The sequence below is a fragment of the Sapajus apella genome, unplaced genomic scaffold (assembly GCF_009761245.1).
Source record: "Sapajus apella isolate SASKATOON/1434 unplaced genomic scaffold, GSC_monkey_1.0 scaffold46, whole genome shotgun sequence".
NCBI lineage: Eukaryota > Metazoa > Chordata > Mammalia > Primates > Cebidae > Sapajus > Sapajus apella.
Genome location: NW_022436986.1, coordinates 4,644,688 through 4,669,827, shown reverse-complemented (window position 1 = coordinate 4,669,827; position 25,140 = coordinate 4,644,688). Strand labels below are relative to the sequence as shown.

Genomic DNA, 25,140 nt, shown 5'->3' with positions numbered 1-25,140 from the left:
CTTTCCTTTGCCTTAAACTAGATGTTTTAAAAGTATGTTTTGGTATTTGTGGCATAAGAGTTTTTTGGAGAAATTTGTCCACTGCATTGCTAGAAGTATGTATTGTATGTAGGGATTATGTTAACAAAGCCAGGTTTCCAACGAGTCTATAGACTTTGACTTCCTCTTTTTTTTTTTTTTTTTGGAGGGGAGTCTTGCTCTGTTATCCAGGCTGGAGTGCAGTGGCATGATCTCGGCTCACTGCAATCTCTGCCTCCCAAGTTCAAGTGATTGTCCTGCCTCAGCCTCCCAGGTAGCTGAGATGACAGGTACATGCCACCCCACCCAGGTAATTTTTTTGTATTTTTAGTAGAGAAGGGTTTTTACCATGTTGGTCAGGCTGGCCTCAAACTCTGGAACTCTAATGATCTACCCGCCTCAGCCTCCCAAGGTGCTGGGATTATGGGCATGAGTCACCACACCTGGCTGTGACCTCCTCTTTTTTGACCACATAATAGCTTCCATTTAAGTAAATGCCCTCCTGGTAGAGTGTTTTTCAAACTGTTATCCACAACCACAGTAAAAACATGTATTTTTCTGTCATAGCTCACTGTTTTTCACAAAGTACTAATGCTCACTAAGTGGAGTACACTCTATTAAAGCAAACCTGACATTATTTTTTTGAGACAGAGTCTTGCTCTGTTGCCCAGGCTAGAGTGCAGTGGTGTGACCTCTGCTCACTGCAACCTCTGCCTCCCCGGTGCAAGTGACATTAGCAACTCTCGTGCCTCAGTCTCCCAAGAAGCTGGGATTACAGGCATGAGCCACCGCGCCTGGCTAACTTTTATATTTTTAGTAGAGATGGAGTCTCACTATGTTGACCAGGCTGGTCTCAAGCTCCTGGCCTCAAATAATCTGCATGTCTTACCCTCCCAAGGTGCTGAGATTACAGGCGTGAGCCACTGCACCTGGCCAAAGTCTGACATTCTTGATAGGTTTTATACACACACACATATAAGCACGTATTGACTGGCATGCTTTAAACGCTTTTGGGAAATTATCATTTCCCAAGCCTATAAAAAGTATGTTGAATGAGGGGGAAAAAAGATGGAAATAATGATCTACACAGATACAAAGCATGCTTTAGTTCCTCCCATATCCCCAATGCTATTTGGTGATAAAGCCTTTCTGCCCATGGATACCACCGAAGAAACATTATTAAAGTCTGTCTTCTCCCTGCTGTCATGTCTAAGTCAGAGTCTCCTAAAGAGCTCGAACAGCTGAGGAAGCTCTTCATTGGAGAGTTGAGCTTTGAAACAACCGATGAGAGCCTGAGGAGCCATTCTGAGCAATGGGGAACGCTCACGGACTGTGTGGTCATGAGAGATCCAAATGCCAAGCACTCCAAGGACTTTGGGCTTATCATATATGCCACTGTGGAGGAGGTGGATGCAGCCATGAATGCAAGGCCACACATGGTAGATGGAAGAGTTGTGGAACCAAAGAGAGCTATCTCGAGAAGATTCTCAAACACCAGGTGTCCACTTAACTGTGAAAAAGATATTTGTTGGTGGCATTAAAGAAGTCACTGAAGAACATCACCTAAGAGATTATTTTGAACAGTATGGAAAAATTGAAGTGATTGAAATCATGACTGACCGAGGCAGTGGCAAGAAAAGGGGCCTTGCCTTTGTAACCTTGGACGACCATGACTCTGTGGAAAGATTGTCATTCAGAAATACTGTACTGTGAATGGCCACAGCTGTGAAGTTAGGAAAGCCTTGTCAAAGCAAGAGATGGCGAGTGCTTCATCCAGCCAAAGAGGTCGAAGTGGCTCTGGAAACTTTGGTGGTGGTCATGGAAGTAGTTTTGGTGGGAATGACAACTTGATCGCGGAGGAAACTTCAGTGGTCATGGCAGCTTTGGTGGCAGCCGTGGTGGTAGTGGATATGGTGGCAGTGGGCATGGCTATAATGGATTTAGTAATGATGGTGGTTATGGAGGAGGCAGCCCTGGTTACTCTGGAGGCAGCAGAGGCTATGGAAGTGGTGGACAGGGTTATAGAAACCAGTGCAGTGCTTATGGTGGGAGTGGCAGCTATGACAGCTGTCACAACGGAGGCAGAGCTGGCTTTGGCAGTGGTAATGGAAGCACTTTTGGAGGTGGTAGAAGCTATAATGATTTTGACAGTTACAACAATCAGTCTTCAAATTTTGGACCCATGAAGGGGGGATACTTTGGAGGCAGAAGCTCTGGCACCTATGGTGGTGGAGGCCAGTAGTTTGCCAGACCATGAAACCAAGATGGCTATGGCGGTTCCAGTAGCAGCAGTAGCTATGGCAGTGGCAGAAGATTTTAATTAGGAAACAAAGCTTAGCAGGAGAGGAGAGCCAGAGAAGTGACAGGGAAGTTACAGGTTACAACAGATTTGTGAACTCAGCCAAGCACAGTGGAGGCAGGGCGTAGCTACTATAAAGAAGACACGATTTAGACAAATGCTCATGTATATGGGCAAAAAACTTGAGGACCATATTTGTGACTAATTGTATAACAGGTTATTTTAGTTCCTTTTCTTTGGAAAGTGTAAAGCATTCCAACAAAGAGTTTTAATGTAGACTTTTTTTTTTTTTTTTTTGCATTATTGCTGTTGATTGCTAAATGTTTTAGTCTGATCCTGACAATTTCTTGGGGTTAGAAAGGACTGTATTTTGGGAAATACATTAGAGAGACAGACAATAATTCTAGGATTATAGTCAAGAAGGACCGGAAGACTTCAGGAGACGCTTCAGCTTCTAGATTTTGAATGTCGAATAAGTCACGAAGTGTGATACCTATATTATCATTTTCTTTGCAAAAAATTGAATAGTAGCACATTTCTTTATCCTGAATAGCAGACGTTCATTTTTTAAATTAGCTGTTTCTCATCCAAGGCATTAGGAAGATCTCTCTCTCTCTCATTTCCAAGTACTAGCCGTGGAATTCCTTGTAACTGTGGTTTATCTAGATTAGGTAGCTCATTTCTAGAGCCCTCTATCTTTTCACGATCTGCAGCATCTGATATGTAAACAGTAGCACTGACTCCTCTGCAATACAGTTCCTACATGCTCCGAAACTGGGGTTGTCCTCCTATATCCCAGATCTTTACTGTCATGTTACCTTTAGTTACTTTCCTTGTGTCGAAGTTCACTGTGGGTATCATGTTTTCACTAAATTGACTTGATGCAGTGATATATATGAAAGTGGTCTTGCCCAAGTCCTGCAGCCCCACAAGTGTCAATTCTGTCTCCTGCTTCCAAAAGAGCAGACAGAACCAGTACAGAAGGCAGGAGTTGAGTGCCAGCATGCTGGTCACTGAGAGACAGGATAGATGGGAAGATGGATGAGAGGGCAGGCAAGCAGAGGCAAAGATGACTTCCACATGAGCCAGCCTTGGCCTGGACCCCCAATAGCTCTTTGGGACCCTGGTGCAGCACAGGTGGACATAGGCAGGTGGCAACAGCGCTGATCGTTTCTATTTCATTTTTTAAATGCTGCTCATGACACTAAACTGATTTTACAACCTACCAATGAATTGGAATCTTCAGTGTGAAATACACTGACCTAGGGAATTTCTTTCATCATTTTCCTTTCCTTGTTATTAATCTTATCTCTTTGTAAGGGAAAATAAACTCCTCGAAGTGTTTTTTGTTTTGTTTTGTTTTTTTGAGATGGAGTCTTTGACTGTCACCCAGGCTGGAGTGCATTGGCATGGTCTCAGCTCACTGCAACCTCTGCCTCCCAGGTTTAAGCGATTCTCCTGCCTCAGCCTCCTGAGTAGCTGGGATTACAGGCGCCTGCCACCACACCCAGCTAATTTTTTTGTTTTTTGTTTTTGTTTTGTTTTGTTTTGAGATGGAGTTTCGCTATTGTTACCCTGGCTGGAGTGCAATGGCGCGATCTCGGCTCACGGCAACCTCCGCCTTCTGGATTCAGGCAATTCTCCTGCCTCAGCCTCCCGAATAGCTGGGATTACAGGCACGTGCCACCATGCCCAGCTAATTTTTATATTTTAGTAGAGACGGGGTTTCACCGTGTTGACCAGGATGGTCTCGATCTCTTGACCTCGTGATCTACCCGCCTCGGCCTCCCAAAGTGCTGGGATTACAGGCGTGAGCCACTGCGCCTGGCCTGTTTTTTTTAAGTAAAGATGGGGTTTCACCATGTTGGCCGGCTAGTCTCGAACTCCTGACTTTGTGATTCACCCGCCTTGGCTTCCCAAAGTGCTGGGATAACAGGCACAAGCAAATACTCCCGGCCTGAACTGTTTTTTCATCCAGCTCATTATGAACTTCTCTGTAGTCTGTGATCTTAGGTTAGCCTTTGGTACTACCTAGTTCCTTCCTATAAACCAAACATGTATTGAGCCAAGTCTTTGGCACATACAACCCAGTGTTGGGTGCCAGCAAACATGCAGGTAGGTTAGTATCCAGTTCTTAAAGAAATGACATCATGAGACTTCAGCCTAGACAAGTACTTGCCCAAAGGGTGACCCAGCTGTGAAGTGCACTAAGCTCCTTGGAGGCCATGAGATGGTCAGTGAAGGCTGCATAGAAGACAGATCTCAGCAGGGAAAGAGAGCAAGCAGGGAAAGATGCCAGGAGGTGTTTGCAGCTTATCTCAGCAGAAGTAGGGAGCCACTGATAGTTTTGAGCCAGATAGTTATGAAACCAGATGAAGGTTTTGGGAAAGATAGTTTAGCAAGTCCATTCAGCTTTCATTCAACACACCTGCATGAAGCACCTTCTATATTTTGGGCACTGTTTAGGCATTCTAGGTGCATCAGTGAACAGAACAGACAATACCTCTGCCTCATGGCATTTATACTCCAGCTGCAGGGGTGGGTATTAAGGAAGTCAAGCTTGTAATACTTGTAAGCCATATAGTGTGTGGAAGGTGAGAATGCAAAGGAGATGGGTAAAAGAAATTGGGAGTGTCGTGCGTGGGGATGCATCATACAGTGTACTTGGAACCTGGGAGACTAGTCGGGATAGCAGGGTGTGGGGATGAGGCCTGAGCACTAGCAGTGGTGGTGGGAAGGGTAGACGGGCAGAAAGGCAGGGCTCAGCCTCATGCTCCTCTGTTCCCATCTACTTTCAGAAACACAATGCACAACATCCGTGGCAACAAGCAGACTCAGGGAACAGGCCATGAACCTCCAGAGGAAGATTCTCCACAGAGTAGGGAGCCTCAGAGGGAGGAGCCCTCCTCAGCCCATGACCCCAGCACCCCAGGTGAGCCTTTGACCAGCGCTGAGCTGCCTTTAGGGGTTAGCTCCTCAGGGCTGGCACAAGTGCCTTCTTTCCTTCCAGCGAACCAGCATTTGCGCAATTGTGTGTGTCTTAGTCGGCTTGGGCTGTTATACCAAAACACCATGGGCTGTGCAGCTTAAATAACAGATGTTTATTTCTCACAGTTGTGTCAAGGCTGGGAGGTTCAAGATCAAGGTGCCGGCAGATTCAGTGTCCCGTGAGGGCCCCCTTCCTGGCTTGCATGTGACCGACTTCTTGCTGTGTGCTCACATGGCTGAAAGACCTCTGGCCTGTGCTGCTGCTTCTAAGGGCACTGATCTCATCAGGGTCTCCACCCTCAAGACATTAAACCTGATCACCTCCCAAGGGCCTCACCTCTTAACAGCATCATGCTGGGGATTAGCGCCTCCACATATGAATTTAGGGGAACACATTCAGTCCCCAGCAGTATGCCAAAGATACAGCTCTCCAGGTCGCTTCTGTGTTTGCAGAGGTCTAGGAGCTATGATTTTTTTTGTGTGTGTGTGGTAAAATATGCATAACATAAAATTTACCATTTTAGGCGTATAGTTCAATTTCATTAAGCACATTAACACTGCCATCCATGTCCAGAACTTTTTCATCTTCCCCAACTGAAATGCTTAGTAATGATTCTTGAGGTAGCAAAGGAAGATATTGCTCTTGTGTCTTCCTTTCTTTGCTGCTTATAAAAATGCCTTTTTGGAGTGATTAAAACCACATCTGCCTGAAGACGTGGAGCAAACGACCTTTAGGTTAAGGTTTCATGGTTGGTTCTTCTGGCAGAGAGAACCCCTGGGCTGTGTAGAAGTGACTCAAGAAAAAGTGGCCTTTGTAAGGGTTGAAAAACTATCTATAGGGTACTATGTTCACTATTTGGGTGATGGGTTCAATAGAAGCCCAAACCCCAATATTATGCCATGTACTCATGTAATAAACCTGCATATGTACCCCCTGAATCTAAAATTGTTTTAAAAAAAGAATGTATTAAAAATAAAAGATAAAAAGGGCACTGCTTGGCTTCTTTGCCTCTCTGTCATAGATTCTAATTTAACATTTGCTAAAATGCACAAATTGACAAAAATTCATAGACTTAACCTGTATTTGGGCTCCAATTATAGTTATTCCTGGAGATCTCATTAATCTAAACACTCTGCTCTTATAATCTTGAGGCAGAAACTAAATAAAAAATTTATTTTAAAATTTCACTTTAGGCTGGGTGTGGTGGCCTACGCCTGTAATCCCAGCACTTTGGGAAACCCACACAGGTAGATCACTTGAGGACAGGAGTTTCAGACCAGCCTGGCAAACATGGCAAAATCCTGTCTCTACTAAAACTACAAAAATTAGCCGGGCACGGTGGCATGCACCTGTGATTCCAGCTAATCAGGAGGCTGAGGCACAAGAATCGCTTGAACTGGGGAGGCAGATGTTGCAGTGAGCCAAGATTGTGCCACTGTACTCCAGCCTGGATAACAAAGTGTGACTCTGCCTAAAAATAAATAAATAAATAAAATTTCACTTTAACTGTTCACTTGTCTAAATTTCCTATAGTGATATGCCCATTGCTACAAATAGTCTGTGATAGACATAGATGCTCTGACACAATAAATAAGTTAAAATTAAAGTAGGTGTTTGCACTTACAAATTGGCTTATTAAAATGAGACTCTATGAAGCCCCGGTTAAAATAGTTAATATGGCCCAGTGTACTTTGAAATGGGCCTTCAAAGATTTCAACTTATTACATAAAACCCTAAAAGATCCTAAAACACAAGGGAATTATGCTGAGTGAAAATAGCCAATCTTAAAAGTTTATGTGCTGTACAAGTTCATTTATATGACATTCTTAAAATAACAAAATCGTAGAGACAGAACAAATTAATGGTTTTTAGGGGTTATGGATGCTGGAGGGTTATGATCTACCTATGAAGAGGGATATCTTTGAGTGATAGAATAGTTCTGTATCTTGAGCTATTAAATGGTGGTACTTTTACAAATGTACACATGTGACTGGGTGTGGTGGCTCACACCTGTAATCCCAGCATTTTGGGAGGCCGAGGCAGGTGGATCACTTGAGGCCCAGAAGTTCGAGACCACCCTGGTCAACATGGTGAAACTCCATCTCTACTAAAAATACAAAAGTTAGCTGGGCCTGGTGGCTGGTGCCTATAATCCCAGCTACTCAGGAGGCTGAGGCAGGACAATCACTTGAACCTGGGAAGTGGACGTTGCAGTGAGTTGAGATTGCATCACAGCACTCCACCCTGGGCAACAGAGTGAGACTCTGTCTCAAACAAAACCAAAAACAAATGTACACATGTGATAAAATGACATAGACCTACACATACATGTTGTACCAACACCAGTTTCCTAGAATTGATACGGTACTACAGCTGTGTAAGATGCCACCATTGGGAGAAGCTTGGTGAAGAGTACTTGGGACATGTCTACACTATCTTTGCAACTTTCTGTGAGTCTATAATTTTTTCGGAGAAAACAGTTAAGAAGGCTGGGCATGGTGGCTCGTGCCTATAAGCACTTTGGGAGGCCGAGGCGGGTGGATCACCTGAGGTCAGGAGTTTGAGACCAGCCTGGCCAAGACGGTGAAACCCCATCTCTACTGAAAATACAAAAATTAGTTGGGCATGGTGGTACATGCCTGAAATCCCAGCTACTTGGGAGGCTGAGGCAGGAGAATTGTTTGAACCCGGGAGGCAGAGGTTGCAATGAGCTGAGATCACGCCAGCGCACTCCAGGCTGGGCCACAGAGCAAAACTCCATCTCAAAAAAAAAAGTTAAGAAAAGGCTAGGCATGGTGGCTCACACTTATAATCCCAACACTTTGGGAGGCCAAGGCTGGAGGATTGCTTGAGCCTGGGAGTTCAAGTCCAGCCTGGGCAACATAGGGAGACCCTGTCTTTCCAAAAAAGTATAAAAAATTAGCTGATCATGGTGCGAGCCTTTAGTCCCAGCTACTTGGGGTGCTCAGGTGGAAGGATGACTTGAGTCAGGGAGGTCGAGGCTGCAGTGAGCTATGATCATGCCTGGGTGACAGAGTGAGACGCTGTCTCAAAAAAAAAAAGAAAGAAAGAAAGAAAAAGTACCCTTTGAAGCAGTCAGTGCCTGGCATAGCCCCAGAAAGCACAATGAACGGTCCAAGAGAAGGCCAGTGCTATATCGGATCAATCATCATCATAATAACACTAGCAGTTACTTTGTGCTGGTTCTTCAGTAAGCATTTTTTTTTGTAATAACTTTATTAAGATATAATTCATATACTATACAATTCACCCATTTAAAATGTATAATTCAGTGGCTTTCTGTATATACACAGAATTATGCAGCCATCACTCAATTTTAGAACATTTTTATTACCCCAAAAGGAAACCTGTACCCTTAGTCATCAACCTTTAATCCCCACTGCCCCATAACGCTAGGTGGCTACTACTCTTTCTTTCTCTATGGATATATCTGTTCTGACATCTGCTGTGAGTGGAATATACCATGGAATACACCATGCTGTGACTGGCTTCTTTGACTTGGCAGAATCTTTTCAAATTTCATCCATATGTACCAAGCACTTTACCTATATTGACCTATAATCCTTACAGCAACTGGAGCTGCATATATTGTTGTTATCCTCATTCAATAAATAAGGAAACTGAGGCATGGAAGGGTAGAGGGACTTGCTCATGGCTGTAGAGTGAATGACGGAACCAGCATTCAGGCCAAGCAGTCTGGCTCCATACTGCTGCTGAGGCCTCATTTTCTGTCAGTGGTTTTTCAGACTGTGTCTTTATTGCCATGAAACCTTGTCCCCCAAAACAAAATCTAATATAAAGAGCAGATAAAAGCAGAGTTGAGGCTGGAGTGGGAGTCTGGACTCCTCCACTGCTCCTCTTACTCCACCTTCCCGTCCCAGTCAGCCCTTGAGGCACTCCCATGAAATCCAGGACACTGATTGAACACCACTGTCTTAGGCCTTGTCTTCTCCAATTATAAACTGGGCACTGTGATGCCTGCCCTGCCTGTCCTCAGAGTTGGTGCACAGTAGTGTATCAGAGAGCAGCAGTGCTGCAGGGAGCTTCCCTGCTTGCCTAGGCCCCATAACAGGTAGGGGAAAGAGGCCCTACATCCCTCTGAGCTCTGCAGGCTGCCTGGTACCCAGTGTAACCTGATTTCTCTTTGGTCTGGAACAAGACTGTTCTGGTTTTGCACTCAGCAAGGCACTGTTTGTTTATTTGTTTATTTATTTTGAGTCAGAGTCTCCTCTGTTGCCCAGGCTGTAGTGCAGTGGCACGATCTCAGCTCCCTGCAACCTCTGCCTCCCAGGTTCAAGCAATTTCTGGCTAACTTTTGTATTTTTAATAGAGACGGGGTTTCACCATGTTGGCCAGGCTGGTCTTAAACTCCTGACTTCAAGTGATCCACCCACCTCAGCCTCCCAAAGTGCTAGGATTACAGACATGAGCCACCATGCCAGGCCGAACTAGGCGCTGTTTTTGCACTCAGTGTCTGGTTACTGTCACCTACTGGAGTAATTCTTTGTCTGTTCAAGACTGTTTGGTCTGGTCTCATGCTAAGTCATTTGGCCCACCCAAGGCCCTGCCCCCTATCCTGGGATCCCATACCACATCCTATTTTCAACACCTTAGTCCCAAAAAGATAGGTAATAGCTTACTAAAATGCATAGTCACTCAAATGAGTAATTTGGGTTAAGAGATTTAGATAAGATCAATTTAAGATCCTACAGAATATCTGAGGGTAGGCAGTAAATATGGCTCTAAGCTCAGAAGCCAAAGCAAAGTGGGAAATGCAAGCGGCTAGATTATTTCCAGTATCCATAAGACTAACAACCTATTTTTTTAGAAGAAGCAAAGCTTTTCTTGGAAGTTCCTAGGGCTGAAGGGAATTTCTTCTGCTGGGGACTCATGGCAGACATGATGTGTATATCCCATGTGAACAAGCTTCTCAAGGGCTGTTGGCTACATAGGTCATTAAATGTCCCTTCATGCAGGATGATGGCCGAGACCAGAAGCACAGCTGGGTCAGGGCGGGACAAGGCAACCCAGGGGAGTGATTCTCTGATGTTGGCTTTGATTTAAGAATAAAATTTTAATGACTTGAAAACAGTGGCTGGCAAACATTTTTTGTAAAGAGCCAGATAGTAACTATTCGAGGCTTTGTGGGCCATAGGGTCTCTGTTTTAGGCACTCAGTTCTGTCTTTGAGGAGTAAAAGCAGCAATTGACAGCACATAAACAAATGGCCATGACCATGTTCTAATAAATCTTTCTTTATAAAAGCAGGCTGTGGGCTGGATTTGGCCTGTGAACCATAAGTTATAACCCAGGAGATAAAACGACTATGCAACTTGAGACAATCAACTGTGGGAAATATGTCTCTTAACTTAGTTTGGAATAAGAAGAATCAAGTTAAGCTCTTGAGCTGTTCTCTGGAGCAAGAATGCAGAGAACAGGCCAGGCGTGGTGACTCATGCCTGTAATCACAGCACTTTGGGAGGCCAAGGCAGGCAGATCACAAGGTCAGGAGTTCAAGACCAACCTGGCCAATATGGTGAAACCTCATCTCTTCTAAAAATACAAAAAAAATTAGCTGGGTGTGGTGGTATGTGCCTATAATCCCAGCTACTCAGGAGGCTGAGGCAGGAGAATTACTTGAACCCGGGAGGTGGAGGTTGCAGTGAGCTGAGATCGTGTCACTGCACTCCAGCCTGGGTGACAAAGCAAGACTCTGTCTCAAAAAACAAACCACCACCATCACCAACAAAGAGTGCAGAGAACAGACATTCATTCTGTGTTCCTATCATCAGACAGATTTGTGTGCTTTGAAAATGTCCCAGCACATAGAGGTGGAATCCTGAAATAAGGAACAAAACATCCTTCCAGGGCTTGTGCCCGAGGAGAAAGCCACTTGGCAAACACCAGCAGGGTGGCATGAGACAGACCCATGCAGGCTGGGATCTGAAGGAAGAAGACAGGCACAGGTTAGCAGATGGGCTAAGTAACTAGGCCAGCATGGTGCAATAATGTTTATGTAGGCCAGTGGTTCCCAAAGTCCAATCCCTGGACTGTGTCAGCATCACCTAGGAACTTTTTAGAAGTGCAAATTCTCAAGCCCTGACCCAAACCTATCAAATCCAGAGCTCCAATTAGGGCCCAACCATCTACATTTTAACAAGCCCTCCAGGTGCTTCTGAAGCAAGCTCAAGTTTGAGAACGTTGATGCCATCAGTCATAACTTGTGTGTTTCTTGTCTTGAGCAGGGAGAGAGCCAGCAGATTCTCCAAAGCTTGCACTCAAGTCCTCTCTGGCCATCAGTTTCGTTCAGAAAGCCAAGCGCCCGAGCAACACCTTCCCATTCTTCTCTGAAGGAATCACACGGAACCGAACTGCCCAGGAGAAAGTGGTAGCCTTGGAGCAACAGGTTCTGATGCTCACCAAGGAGTTAAAGTCTCAGAAGGTGAGGTCTGGTCCCAGGGAGGCCCCAGGTTCCAGTGGACCCCTCCCGTTCCTGGAGCCTTTCAGGCAAGCTAGATGGGTTGCCTTAGCCCGGCAGGGCACCAGCCACTCTCTGGTCTTTAAAGGCCGAACTGCAGAAGGTGGAAATGCACTATTGATTATATAGGAAGCTGATGTCACTCAAAGCAAGTCACAAAAGGGCACCAAGGCCAGATATCTCTGGAGATCTACTCTAATAATTGTCTCTTAGACCCCTCCTGGGGGCCATGCATGGTCTCACCCCCAACCCGGAGAATGACAGTATTTGGAGGCAGGTGATCAGGATGCAGGGTCACAGGAGGGGCTGTCATTGACTTGGCAGCTGATAGCTGGGCACAGATGTCTGAATGACTGTCACAAGACTGTCACAGGAGAAAGCAAGTAAGCAGCGTGTGTGTCGCCCAGGGCTAAGCCAGGATCAACACAGAACAGTGACAGGGAGGAATCTGGGTTTAATATGGTAAAAAGTTAATTATAAGAGTTACAAAAAAGAGGAACTATATAGTCATTGTAGAAAACAGATCTCACACAGACAGACATTAAAATTACTCCACAATTCGATATTCCAGAGAGAAATGGTATGAAAAGCCAGGGGCTACCTTGAGGATCCCAAGGTAGGGATGCAAGGGAGCTGCAACTCTGGGCCAGAGCCCCTCTTTAGAGCGATAAAAGCAACTAAGTTAGGCAGCTGTTACATAAATCCCAAGGGTGGGGCCTGATAGGGCCTGCGGTGGCGCTGGCGGGCTCCACTGACGGCCCAAACTCCTTTTCCTCAAGAGGAAGGCCTAAGCTTTTGTGTTTGAACTTTGGCTTCGGGAGGCCCTTTCTGCTGTTTCCCAGCCCTGGCTCCAGAGGGCTTAGGCTGGGGAGGTGGGGCTTATGCTCTATTACCTTATGAATATTTCTTACAACTTGTACATTTCTTCTTTTCTTTTCCACCCTGTTTTGCAGGGGGGAAGAAATGCAGAAAAAAATGCTCTCCCTATACCTAGTTTTGCCCTTCATCTGTCTTTTCTGCCCCTAAGCAGTGACCACTGTCAGCAGATCGCAGAGAAACCGGCAGAGGCTTCATTCCTGGCATATCAGGAGTTACTTTTTTTTTTTTGGAGTTGGAGGTGGAGTCTTGCTCTTGTTGCCCAGGCTGGAGTGCAACGGCGCAATCTTGGCTCACTGCAACCTCTGCCTCCTGGGTTTAAGTGATTCTCCTGCCTTGGCCTCCCGAGTAGCTGGGATTACAGGTGCTCACCACCACGCCTGGCTAATTTTTTTTTTATTTTTTATTTTTATTAGAGACTAGGTTTCGCCATGTTGACAAGGCCTTTTCGAACTTCTGACCTCAAGTGATCTGCCTGCCTCTGCCTCCCAAAGTGCTGGGATTACAGGCGTGAGTCACCACACATTCTCAAAGGAAGGGGCTCATTCATTCATATGTTCTTAATTCATGTGTTTATTCACCAAATCTTTATTAAGGGCCTGTTATGCGCATGTAGTGTTCCAGGTGCTGGGAAAGAACAGTGAGCAAAAGATATAGGCTCTGCCCTTATAGGGGTTGCATTTCATGGCAGAGACAGACATTAAACAAGGCAACACCCAAATGTGTACTTATAGCACGTGAAGTCCCCTCTGCTGATGCTCAGCAGCCTGGCTGTCCTTTCCTCCTGTCATCATGGCGCTCCTGTTGTGAGGCTGCTGGACGCCCCTGAGAGCTGAGAGGGCATGAAACTGAGCCATAGCAGCCACTTGATCCCTGGAATACTATAGCTTAAATCCCAAACCCAAACCTGGGGAAAAAAAAGAAATCCTGAATATATGGGCAGCCTCCCTTGACACTGCCTCTCTTTCTAAGACATTGCAAATTGTCAGATGAAGTAGAAAGGCCTAGATTTCATGAAGGTTTGCCCCTGATTGCTCTGCATCTCTGGAAGACTCATCATTCTTCAATAAATGAAGGCAAGACTCTTGGAGATTGATAAGGGTTACCCAGGCTATTGACAATTCCCATATATTCAGAGGGAAAATGTCAGGAGGAAGCTGTCGAAGCATTGAAGAATCTGTATTTTTTTTTTTTTTAACCAGGTAACCTTCCACCAAACCTCAACTTTGTGTCCTGGGACAGACAGTCAAAAGGAGAATGAGTTGTGGTTTATTTAGTTCATTTATTCATTGTGCAATATGAGTGGATTTGTGTGCTCTCTCCAACCCATTCTACAAATGCACTACAGTCTTCAGGGCAATTCAAAGCACAGGCCTTTAAATAAGCCAGCACAGACTCAAATTCTGACCCTAAACAAGTTTCTTTTCTTTTTTTTTTTTTTTTTTTAGACAAAGTCTCACTCTTGTACCCTAGGCTGGAGTGCAGTGCCACAATCTTGGCTCACTGCAACTTCCACCTCCCGGGTTCAAGCGATTCTCCTGCCTCAGCCTCCCAAGTAGCTGGGATCCGAGGCATGCACCACCATGCCCAGCTAATTTTTGTATTTTTAGTAGAGACAACGTTTCACCATATTAGCCAGGTTGGTCTTGAACTCCTGGCCTCGGGTGATCCGCCCGCTTCGGTCTCCTAAAGTGCTGGGATTAAAGGCATGAGCTATTGCGCCCAGCCCCTAAGCAAGTTTCTTAACCTCTCTAAGCCTCAGTTTCATCTTCGTAAATGGAGTTACAGCCATGTTTACTGGAGAGGCCCGTGCCCAGATTCATAAAGCCCAGTACTTGGCACCCAGCAGCTGCCCAAGAGATGCAGGCTCTGGTTGTTCCGGCAATTACTGCTGCACCCCTCACCCTCCATTTCAATCTCTTCCTGCCCTACAAGCAGTGAGGCGCCCCCTACTGAGGGAGTCTGAGATGAGGTGGGAAGTGACAGCCCATGAGTGACTCCAGGAAATGTACCACGGGCCATAGCAGTGATGGGGAGCTTAAGTCTTTATTTCACGTTAGGAAGGGAACAACTGCAGCCCCCTTACTCTAGTGTTTCACTTGTAACCTAGATACTAAAACCAAAGAGGTGAGACAGAAAAAGCCAGCACAGGCCAGGTGCAGTGGCTCACACCTGTAATCCCAGCACTTTGGGAGGCCAAGGCAGGCGGATCATGAGGTCAGGAGATTGAGACCATCCTGGCCAACATGGTGAAACCCTGTCTCTACTAAAAATACAAAATTTAGCCAGGCATGGTGGTATGTGCCTGTAGTCCCAGCTACTCGGGGTGGCTGAGGCAGGAAAATCGCTTGAACCTGGGAGGTGAAGATTACAGTGAGCTGAGATTATGCCATTGCACTCCAGCCTGGCAACAGAGCAACACTCTCAAAAAAAAAAAAAAAAAGCCAGCACAACTTCTGGGTGTCCAATGGTGCCCATCCCCCTACCCCCACCCCAAGTACTCAGAATACCGTTGGGAGAGCCGCTGTCCTTCTGAGACCCTCCTTACAGTCCCATTCATCAGCTGGGAAGATGGGCACCTGGACTCCCAGGGACCACATGTGCAAGGTACCTTCCTGTGTTTCTTTAGTGGGAAGGCACCTCCTGTCTACCTCAAGCTTCAGGAGGACATGGGAATTTGGGGTCCTATCCTGGCTCACCTGGCCATTGCCAATGGCTTTAGTGACTCTTTAAGAATTTCTATCTCAAACACTGTGTGATGCTCCTGAGAGCATACTGGGGCCAAATCTCTGCCCTTGGGTCCCTCACCATCTGGTGAGGAAGAGAAGATGTGAGCATGGGAGCTGCTGGTATTCAGTGTGGCCCCAGGACTGTACTGAGGCTTCCCGTGTCTCATTGCTGTCCTTACAATAGCTGTCATCCCCTTCCTCTGAAAAGGAAACTGAGGTTCTCAGAGTGTCTGCATGCTCAGGATCTCCCAGGGGCTGAGCCAGCATTAGAGGAGCTCAGAGGAGGTGGGTGACTTGCCCATGCGCATGCAGCTGGAAAGGCCAGGATTGGGACCCTGATCTCCTTCTCCAGGTCTTGAGGCTGGGCTGCCTCCTCTCCTCCATAATCTCACGGTGAGGCCAGGTGTGAGACACAAACACCAAAACTGCTCCTGAGAAAAAAATGCATACACTCCCTGTGTATCCCCAGTGTCATATTAAACCACGGGCGACTCTGATACCCAGTAAGCCATTATCTATCCCTGCTCCTGCAGCACTGGCCTCACAAGAGGTTTGGGCTCCAGGAGGTAGCACCATATGGCTGCTTGGCCAGGAACTGACCCTCGGAGTTGACAGAACTCCACCTAGCCTGAAGACTGTCTGCGCTGGCAGGTGGAAGGCTGCTGTCTGTGGTGATGTTGGCCATCTGTTGGCTGCTGGGAATGATGAACTCCTCTGGGACCCTGCCTGTGGCCCTCTGGGGCCACCTTAGTTCAATCAGGATTACTGGGTAAAGGAACGTAATTTTTTTGGGAAACTTGGTGGGGGCAATGTGTGGCCTCTTTCCTAGAAGTCCAACCAAAGACTTCAGAGAACGTGAAAGAGAGCTGGGAGGTACCTTGGGCATGTCAGCTTGGGGAGGGCCACTTGGCACTTTCTGTCTCATGCTAGAGGCAGTTCTGAGCGGAGGAGGAAGCTTTAGCTCCATTCATGAGAAAGCTGAGGTTCAGTGAAGAGGCCACCTGAGCCACCCTCCTTAGAGTCACTTCGTTAGATACGCCCCCAGGGATCCAGAATGGGAGACGAGGCCTGTGCAACTCCAAAGCCCATGCCCCTTCATCTGATCCCTTTAGGGCTCACCACTGATGAAAGTAGAATTCTTAAAAAGATAAAGGATTATTTTTTTAAAAGATGATTTATTGGCTTTTAAAATTTGAAATAAAATGACAACTTATGACCAAGTATCAAAATCTGAGATAAACAAAACAACTCGATTGAGAAACATTAAAAGTACCCCTTGGGCCAGGCATGGTGGCTCATGCCAACACGTTGGGAGGTTGAGGTGGGAGGATCTCTTGAGCCCAGGAGTTCAAGACCACCCTGAACAACATAGAGAGACTCTGTCTCTACAGAAAATAAAATAATTAGCTGGGCATTGCAGTGCATGCCTATAGTCCCAGCCTCAAGGGAGACTGAGGCAAGAGGGTCACTTGAGCCCAGGAGGTTGAGGTTTCAGTGGGCCGTGATTGTGCCACTGCACTCCAGCCTAGGCAACAGAATGAGATCCTGTCTAAAAAAAAAAAAAAGGAAAAAAAGAAAGCTTCATTTCATCAACTTTTCTATTTTTAAGAATTGGTCCTAAGACATTGCTTATAATCCAGACTTCAGGTTTCCTGAATCCATGATCTATTCTCACTCCTCATCTTACAGGTCCTACTGAGGGTCCCTGCCTCTGCCATGGTTCCTTTCTTTCAAGCCTGTTTTATTCTGGTACAAGAATTCTGGGGGTGGAAGGAGAGCCTTCTGAGCTGGTATCTTGGTCTTGGATTCTGGGAGCCAAATGTGGGAAGAAGGAGACAGCTAGATGTAATGAAATGAGTTTAGAGTCAACTCCCCAAAGTTGAGGGAAAGATACCCACCTGGTTCTGCTCCTAGGGCAAGTCTGAACAACAATGTTTGTTAGTTATTTCACTGGGGAGTTATCCAAGGTAATCTCCAAATCTCAGCTAAAGCAGAAAATGGTCTAGACTCCCAGTTATCCCAGAACCACAGGAATGTTAATCTCTCTCAACTGAGCCCTGAGAAGCTGAACATTCCAGACATTCCCTTTTGGTTTGCAATCACTGCCCTGTCCTCACCTCACCTTCCTGCCACACCCCAGGGCTCCCACAGCTCCATGATAGCTCTTTCCTTCTTCCAGTTCTTTACTGAGACTGTCAGCTTGGCCACATCCAGAGGGCTGTCCCACCCTCATCTCCCACCTGCTGCTTGACCATCTCTGGCCTTTCTCATTCTTCTTGGTTTCATTTAAATGCTCTGTACTGATCTATCCCCACAACCTCCACCTCAGAAGTCATTGCCTTTCCCATAAACACCCTCATTCCCCTTTCTTGCAGTAGATCATTCCACTGCGGTGAGTCACATTCATCACCACAAACCTTTGCAGTCCTTGGAGGTGGGAACTCTCACCAGTCCCTCTTTAGGCTATGGCACCTGGCTCAGGGCCTGGTCTGGCACCAAGTGGTGCTTGGTAAAGGTTGGATGGATGGATGGGTGCATGGAAGGAAAAGAGAGAACCAGAGAAAGGACAGTCACTAGTCCTAAGGTTTCAGAAGATGCATGCTAAGGTGGTCTTGTCATTAGCCTCTCCAAAAAAGTCATGGTTTTTGGCACTTCTCCAAAATAGAATTGTTCTTGGCAAAGAAGCCTATCCAGCCAATCCATTCATTTTAATACCTTGGTGTGGTATAGTTGACATGTCTCTAGGAAACCATGTTTTTCCAAATGAGAAGCACAAAGCAGGGCAGTGTGGCCTGAAAGTCAGACCTGCCTGGTATGAGGTCCACATGGGCCTGGCTACTGATGTCCTGATCCTGGCCCAGAATGAACTCACATCCCTGCTTTGGGGCAGGATAGGCCTGAGTCCAGGTGTGGCCCTGACCCTCCCTGGGGAAGTTACAGGCTTGAAGGCACAGGGAGCTGAGCAGACCTTGAGTTCCTACATGAATCAGTTGCCCCTGCTGAGGAATAAAATCAGGCTCTGTTGTTTCTGAACTTTCTAGAGTTCCTTCCACCAGCTTTGCATGTATCAGTCTGTGGGCTGAAGGGAATGAGGCAAAAATGGGTTGAATGAGGCCCTCTGTGTGTGGCTTTACATGGGAATTGCCAGTATATTTCCTTTTAACGCTGCCTCAACTTGATTGGTAGTGACTGGATGCTATATTGAGAAGGGTTCTGAGGCCTCAACTAAGCTGTGCAGGAAGAAGTATGAGAGATTACTGGCAACGGGTTTATAATGTCAGGAAAAATCCACACCGAGACAGTGGATCACTCAGCAAGGCTAGTTTACTTCCTGCAGGAAGGGTGCAACTCACCGGTAGTCTTGCCACAAGAGCACACCTGAACAAGGGAGATGGGGGCATTTGTAACTTTCATAACCTGATGCAACCGCCCTACTGCTATGTCCAGTTTCCATTGGCCAGGACTGGACCTCACATTCTGCTCTTGACCTGATTGGCTAAAAATTTGGACATTTTCTAAAGAGGTAAAGGCAGAGGAGAACAAAGGAAAAGAGGAAGTAACTTGAATGGTTAGAGAAGTGATAACATTTTCAAATAAGGAAGGGGAATAAGCTTTGACCTAAGACTTGCTGGGCTTGTCCAGGCACGTCAGGGCAAAATATTTAGGTTAAAGTATAAGAATTCGGCTGGGCGCGGTGGCTCACACCTATAATCCCAGCGCTTTGGGAGGCCGAGGCGGGTGCATCACGAGGTCAGGAGATCGAGACCATCCTGGTCAACATGGTGAAACCCGTCTCTACTAAAAATACAAAAAAAAAAATTAGTTGGGCATGGTGGCACATGCCTATAGCCCCAGCTACTCGAGAGGCTAAGGCAGGAGAATTGCTTGAACCCAGGAGGCGGAGGTTGCAGTGAGCCGAGATTGCACCATTGCACTCCAGCCTGGGTAACAAGAGTGAAACTCCGTCTCAAAAAAAGAAAAACTAAGAACATGGGATGCATTTATTTCTTTGTTATGACCAACACCTACTTTAAGATTATTAACAAAAGCTTTAAAGTAAATTAACCTTTGAAGAAACTGTCATTTATTTGTAGTGAACTAGGAGGAAAGCTTTGAAGAGGAACCTTTTATTTATTCTTGTTTCCTACAGAGATTAGTGATGTCTGCCACAGGGATGAGAGGGAAGAGTAATGGCACATAGCTGCCACCCCTGGTTCTGTTGGTGACCAAGCACAGGCTTTGGAATCTGGTTGACTGAGATTAAATTCCACTCTACTCCCTGCTGGGCCTCAGTTTGCTCCTCCCTAAGATGGACATGTGTATGTCAGGGTCTGGGTTCGGCTGCTGTAACAGAAGCATCTCCACTGGATGTGGTGACTGTTAAAATGCGCACTCTGAATGAAGAGACTCCCTAAACAGGCTTTGTGTGAGCAACATGGCTGTTTATTCACCTGGGTGTGGGCGGGCTGAGTCTGAAAAGAGTCAGTGGAGAACAGTGGGATAGGAGTTGGTTTTATAGGTTTTGGGTAGGCAGTGGAAAGTTACAGAAGTTACAGTTTAGGGTGTTTTTTTGCAAGCTGGGAGGGGGTTGTAGGTTCTGGAGTCACAAGGTTGACCAAGGTCATTTACAAAGTCCAATGGCCTTATCAACTGAGGCAGGAATAAGGAACAATAGAAGAATGTCTCAAGTTAGTTAGGCACCGTGGGGCTGACCATTCTTCCCCTTTTCATGTTTCTAAAACCACTAGACACATGGTCTTCCAGTTACTTCGGATTTTCTAATTCCAGGAACTCACCTGAGTGTCCGTGCAAGTCACAGAGGTTACCATGGTATCCATGGTACCTTCGGTCAACCTAAAAGATCTTACAGTGACTCACACCTGTAATCCCAGCGCTTTGTGAGGCCAAGGCGGGCAGATCATTTGAGTCCAGGAATTTGAGACCAGCCTGGCAACATGGCAAAACCCCATCTCTGCAAAAAATACGAAAATTAGCCTGGTGTGTTGGCATGCTCCTGTGGTCCCAGCTACTTAAGAGGCTGAGGTGGGAGGATCAGCTGAGCCCAGGAGATTGAGGCTGCAGTGAGCCATGTTCATGTTACTGCACTCCAGGCTGGGTGACAGAATGAGACTCTATCTCAAAAAAAAAAAAAAAAAAAAAATTCAAAGCTCTGTGGCCCCAAACCAGTGAGAAGTTGATTTCTCTCTCACATTAAAGAACCCAGAGGTAAGTGAGCAACTCTGACCTGAGGGGACAGCTTTCTCTCAACATGTAGCTTCTGCTTGTGGGTCTGAGTTGGCCACTCTAGTTCCTGCCACTTCCCAGCCAGAAGCAAAGGGAACTGGACCAGGGAGCACGTGTCTAGTGGTTTTAAAGGTAGCACCTGGAAGCTGCTCATCTCACTTTTTATTTCCCATTTACGCAGAATAGTCACTTGGCTACACCTCACCGTGGCGTAGTTGGGAGATGCAGTTTTGAGCTGGGGAACCATGTGCCCAGCTAACACTCACTTGAACAGAGACGGAGAAAGTGAGCATCAGGATGAGATGCCCCAGGGATGCTGCTGGGCACTTCTCAGGGTTGTTAGGAGAACTAGGGGTAACGTGCCCTGCTCTGGCACCCAGCAGGCCCTCCCTGAGCTCACAAGATGCTTCCCTGTCCCTGCCCAGGAGCTGGTGAAGATCCTACACAAGGCACTGGAGGCCGCCCAACAGGAGAAGAGGGCGTCCAGTGCATACCTGGCGGCAGCTGAGGACAAGGACCGGCTGGAGCTGGTGCGGCACAAAGTTCGGCAGATCGCGGAGCTGGGCTGGCGGGTGGAGGCCCTGGAGCAGGAGCGGGAAAGCCTGGCGCACACAGCGAGCCTGCGGGAGCAGCAGGTGCAGGAGCTGCAGCAGCACGTGCAGCTGCTCATGGACAAGAACCACGCCAAGCAGCAAGTCATCTGCAAGCTCTCTGAGAAGGTCACCCAGGACTTCACCCACCCCCCTGACCAGTCTCCTTTGCCCCCCGACACTGCTGACAGGGACCTCCTGAGCCAGCAGGAGAAGATAGAGCACCTGAAGGTAGGGGCCTTCCCTCCAGGGCCTGCCAGTCCCATCCTCTGCCCCAGCCCTTGGGGAGGATGTGCTCTCCACTCTAAGGCTTTGCTAGATGGAGTAGGGAAACCCCTTCATCCTGGAATATTCACATTAGAAACACATGTTGATGGGACTATTACTCTACGCCTCTTCACTTTCCTCACCACAAGACCCAGTGCAGTTTGCCTGGGCCTTGACTGACCCATTAACCAGTAGTGCTGATATCCTGGGCTACTGAAAAGTGAAGGGAGGCACAGTGGCTTATGCCTGTAATCCTAGCACTTTGGGATGCCGAGGCAGGCAGATCATGAGGTCAGGATTTCAAGACCATCCTGGCCAGCATAGTGAAACCCTATCTTTACTAAAAATACAAAAAATTAGCCGTGTATGGTGGTGCATGCCTGTAATCCCAGCTACTCGGGATGCTGAGGCGGGAGGATCACTTGAACCCAGGAGGCGGAAGTTGCAGTGAGCTGAGATCACGCCACTGCACTCCAGCCTGGGCGACAGAGTGAGACTCCATCTCAAAAAAAAAAGAGCCGGGCACGGTGGCTCACGCCTGTAATCCCAGCACTTTGGGAGGCTGAGGCAGGTGGATCACGAGGTCAAGAGTTCGAGACCATCTTGGTCAACATGGTGAAACCCTGTCTCTACTAAAAATACAAAAAATTAGCTGGGCATGGTGGCACGTGCCAGTAATCCCAGCTACTCAGGAGGCTGAGGCAGGAGAATTGCCTGAACCCAGGAGGCGGAGGTTGCGGTGAGCCGAGATTGCGCCATTGCACTCCAGCCTGGGTAACAAGAGTGAAACTCCATCTCAAAAAAAAAAAAAAAAAAGTAAAGTGAAGGTGCCTCTAGATTATCAAATGAGAGATGAAAGCCCAAAACTAGCTGAGTGTGGGGCCTGGCCTTGTCAGCCTCCCTTAGTGCCATTCTAATGCACCCAAGAGCCCGAAGGGGCTAGCACGACCCTCCCCCACAGCCCCACTCTCATACTAGACAGATGACCTGCGGCTAGCAAGCATCCCCGCTCCCTTCTGCAGAATGTGCAGGTGCTTCCTGCATGCTAGGCACTGTCCTCGGTGCTCTTCTTGCACCGCTGCATTTAGCCCTCGCACCAGCCCTGTGAGGTGAGGCGGTCGCAGGTGTGCTCCCCCTTTAGGGATGTGAATGCTGAGGCTGAGGAAGGTTAAAGAGCTTGCCCGGGGCCACCTGCTGAAGAAGTTGGGGAGCTGGAGTTGGGTTGGAGCTCAGGTCTGCAGACTGGTCTGTCTGCTCTGCTGCCACTTCTCACTACTGCCACCATCCTCGCTCCCCCTTCCCTGTCCCTATCTTTCCCAAGACTTCTCCATCCCACAGGGACCAATGGTGTCAGAGGGTAGGAACTTTATTTGAGGTGTGTTGCCCGCTGTGGCCCAGTGTTTTGTGCTTTGTGCTTTAAAGGGTTGCCTAAGGCCAGGCGTGGGTGGCTCACACCTGTAATGCCAGCATTTGGGGAGACTGTGGCAGGAAGATCACTTGAGGCCAGGAGTTTGAGACCAGCATAGGAAACAGTGAGATCCCATCTCTACAAAAAATAAAAAAATTAGCCAGGCACAGTAGCATGTGCCTGTAGTCCCAGCTTCTTGGGGAGCTGAAGCTAGAGGATTGCTCAAGACCAGGAGTTTGAGACCAGCCTAGGCAACATAGCGAGACCCTGTCTCTCAGAAAAAACAAATTAAATAAATTCGCTAGGTATGGTGGCACCCACCATAGTCCTAGCTACTCAGGAGGCTGAGGTAGAAGATCACTTGAGCTGCCCAGGAGTTCGAGGCTACAGTGAGCTGTGATCGCGCCCATGCACTACAGCCTGGGCAACAGAGTAAGATGCTGTCTCTATAAAAAACAAAATTGCATGTAGTTGGTGTTACTTATTTTTTAGCTTTTAGAAGACTCAGCAGATATCCATTGTCTCAAGTATGAAAACAGGGTGCTCAGGTTTCCTGCTTGCCCTGTGGTTGAGGACCCCCAGCTTTAGGGAATGCCCCTGTTATTGAGACTTTGGTTTTGAGAACAGGATCACTGACTTCTTGAATTCACATCTGCCCCACCCATTTTCTGGCAGGGCCAGCTGAGCTGGGGTGAGGGGGAAGGACTGGCCCAGGGTCAGGCAGGAAGAGGCCGGGTTGCAGCTAGAACCGGGCCTCCCACGCCCGGGCCACCGCCTTCCACGCAGCACAGGGCCTAGTCCATGGGCATGGCCCAAAGAGAATTCCCAGTCTCCTGCTTCCTGCAAAGGCAGCAGGCCCTCTTCTTCCCCGGTCCCCCTTCTCCAGTGTTTTCCTCCTTTCACTCCACTGGTGACTTTTCTGTGACTTTTCTCTTTTCTGAGGTTTCTCTTTTTCTCCTTACAGTTCTGAGTCAAGACGAGAACTCAAGGTAGGGCACCAAGCTAGAGGGGACGGTGCTGCCTGATGCCACCTGCTGCCACTGCTGCTCTGGGCTGTGCTCACTCTGCCTCCCTATCCAGCCTGTCCAGTGTGTCTGTGCCTTCCCTGGGGCTGGAAGCCGGGTACCTTTTGTGATAAAAGCCTTCTTTCCAAAGCCTTAGAAATACCAGTGTGGGGCCGAGCATAGTGGCTCACACCTGTAATCCAGTGCTTTGAGAGGCCACGGTAGGGGGGCTGCATGAGGCCAGGAGTTACAGACCAGCCTGGGCAGCATAATGAGACCTCATATCTACAAAAAAGTAAAAATTAATTAGCTGGGCATAGTGGCACATGCCTGTAGTCCCAACTACTTGGGGCTGGGAGGATCGCTTGAGCCCAGGAGGTCAAGGCTGCAGTGAGCTATGATCATGCCATTGCACTCCAGCCTGGGTGACAAAGTGAGACTCTGTCTCTAAAGATAAAAAAAAGACTGGGCATGGTGGCTTACGCCTGTAATCCCAGCACTTTGGGAGGCTGAGGTGGATGGATCATGAGGTCAGGAGTTCAAGACCATCCTGGCTAACATGGTGAAACCCAATCTCTACTAAAAATACAAAAACTTAGCCAGGTGTGGTGGCACGTGTCTGTAGTCCCAGCTACTCAGGAGGCTGAGTCAGGAGAATTACTTGAACCCAAGAGATGGTGGTTGCAGTGAGCCGAGATCACGCCACTGCACTCCAGCCAGGGCAACAGAGCAAGACTGCACCTCAAAAAAATTAATAAATAAGAAAAATAAGTAAATGAATATCCATGAGCACGTCTAGACCTGGGAAGAGGAAGGGGTGGCATCAGGGAGGGAGACCCAGTGGTGTGGAGCGGTGTCTGGCACCGGAGCTGGGTCTGCTTTCTCTCCGCAGTGTCTGTTGAGCACCTGCCATGGGCTGAACACACCTGGGTTTGGATCCTGGCTCTCTTTCCTGACAAGGGGAACCTACCTTCTCTGTGTGTGTTTCCTCAGCTGTTAAATGGGAATTAGGGTGCTTTAATATTTATCCCACAGCATTGTGGATGTGAGGGAGATGGGCCAGGTCAGGTAGGTCCTTTCCTCCCTTATGGGGGCATGTTGTATTTCCATGGGCATTGGATTCAGAACTCTCTCAGCCAACTGAGGGGCTGAGTGCAGGGTGGGAGTAATAGCTCTTGAGTTGTCAGGCAAACCCAGTGAGGGAGAAGAGGCTCACGG

The 25,140-nt window shown here is 47.5% G+C and overlaps 1 protein-coding gene and 2 pseudogenes across 5 annotated transcripts in view; 2 read left to right on the top strand and 1 right to left on the bottom strand.

Moving 5' to 3' along the window:
- Positions 1 to 25,140, top strand: part of TBC1D2 (TBC1 domain family member 2) — a 61,684-nt gene that overhangs the window by 18,938 nt on the left and 17,606 nt on the right. For 2 of the 5 annotated variants that reach the window (XM_032240161.1, XM_032240162.1), the window contains 3 exons: positions 5,116 to 5,249; positions 11,572 to 11,768; positions 21,079 to 21,474. In XM_032240161.1, coding sequence (XP_032096052.1) covers positions 5,116 to 5,249; positions 11,572 to 11,768; positions 21,079 to 21,474 — 727 coding nt within the window. Of the gene's footprint in view, positions 1 to 5,115; positions 5,250 to 11,571; positions 11,769 to 21,078; positions 21,475 to 23,886; positions 24,041 to 25,140 lie in introns of those variants that run through there. The other 3 variants (XM_032240163.1, XM_032240164.1, XM_032240166.1) reach the window with 2 other exon arrangements.
- On the top strand, positions 935 to 2,560 carry LOC116524747 (annotated as a pseudogene).
- On the bottom strand, positions 2,671 to 3,322 carry LOC116524593 (annotated as a pseudogene).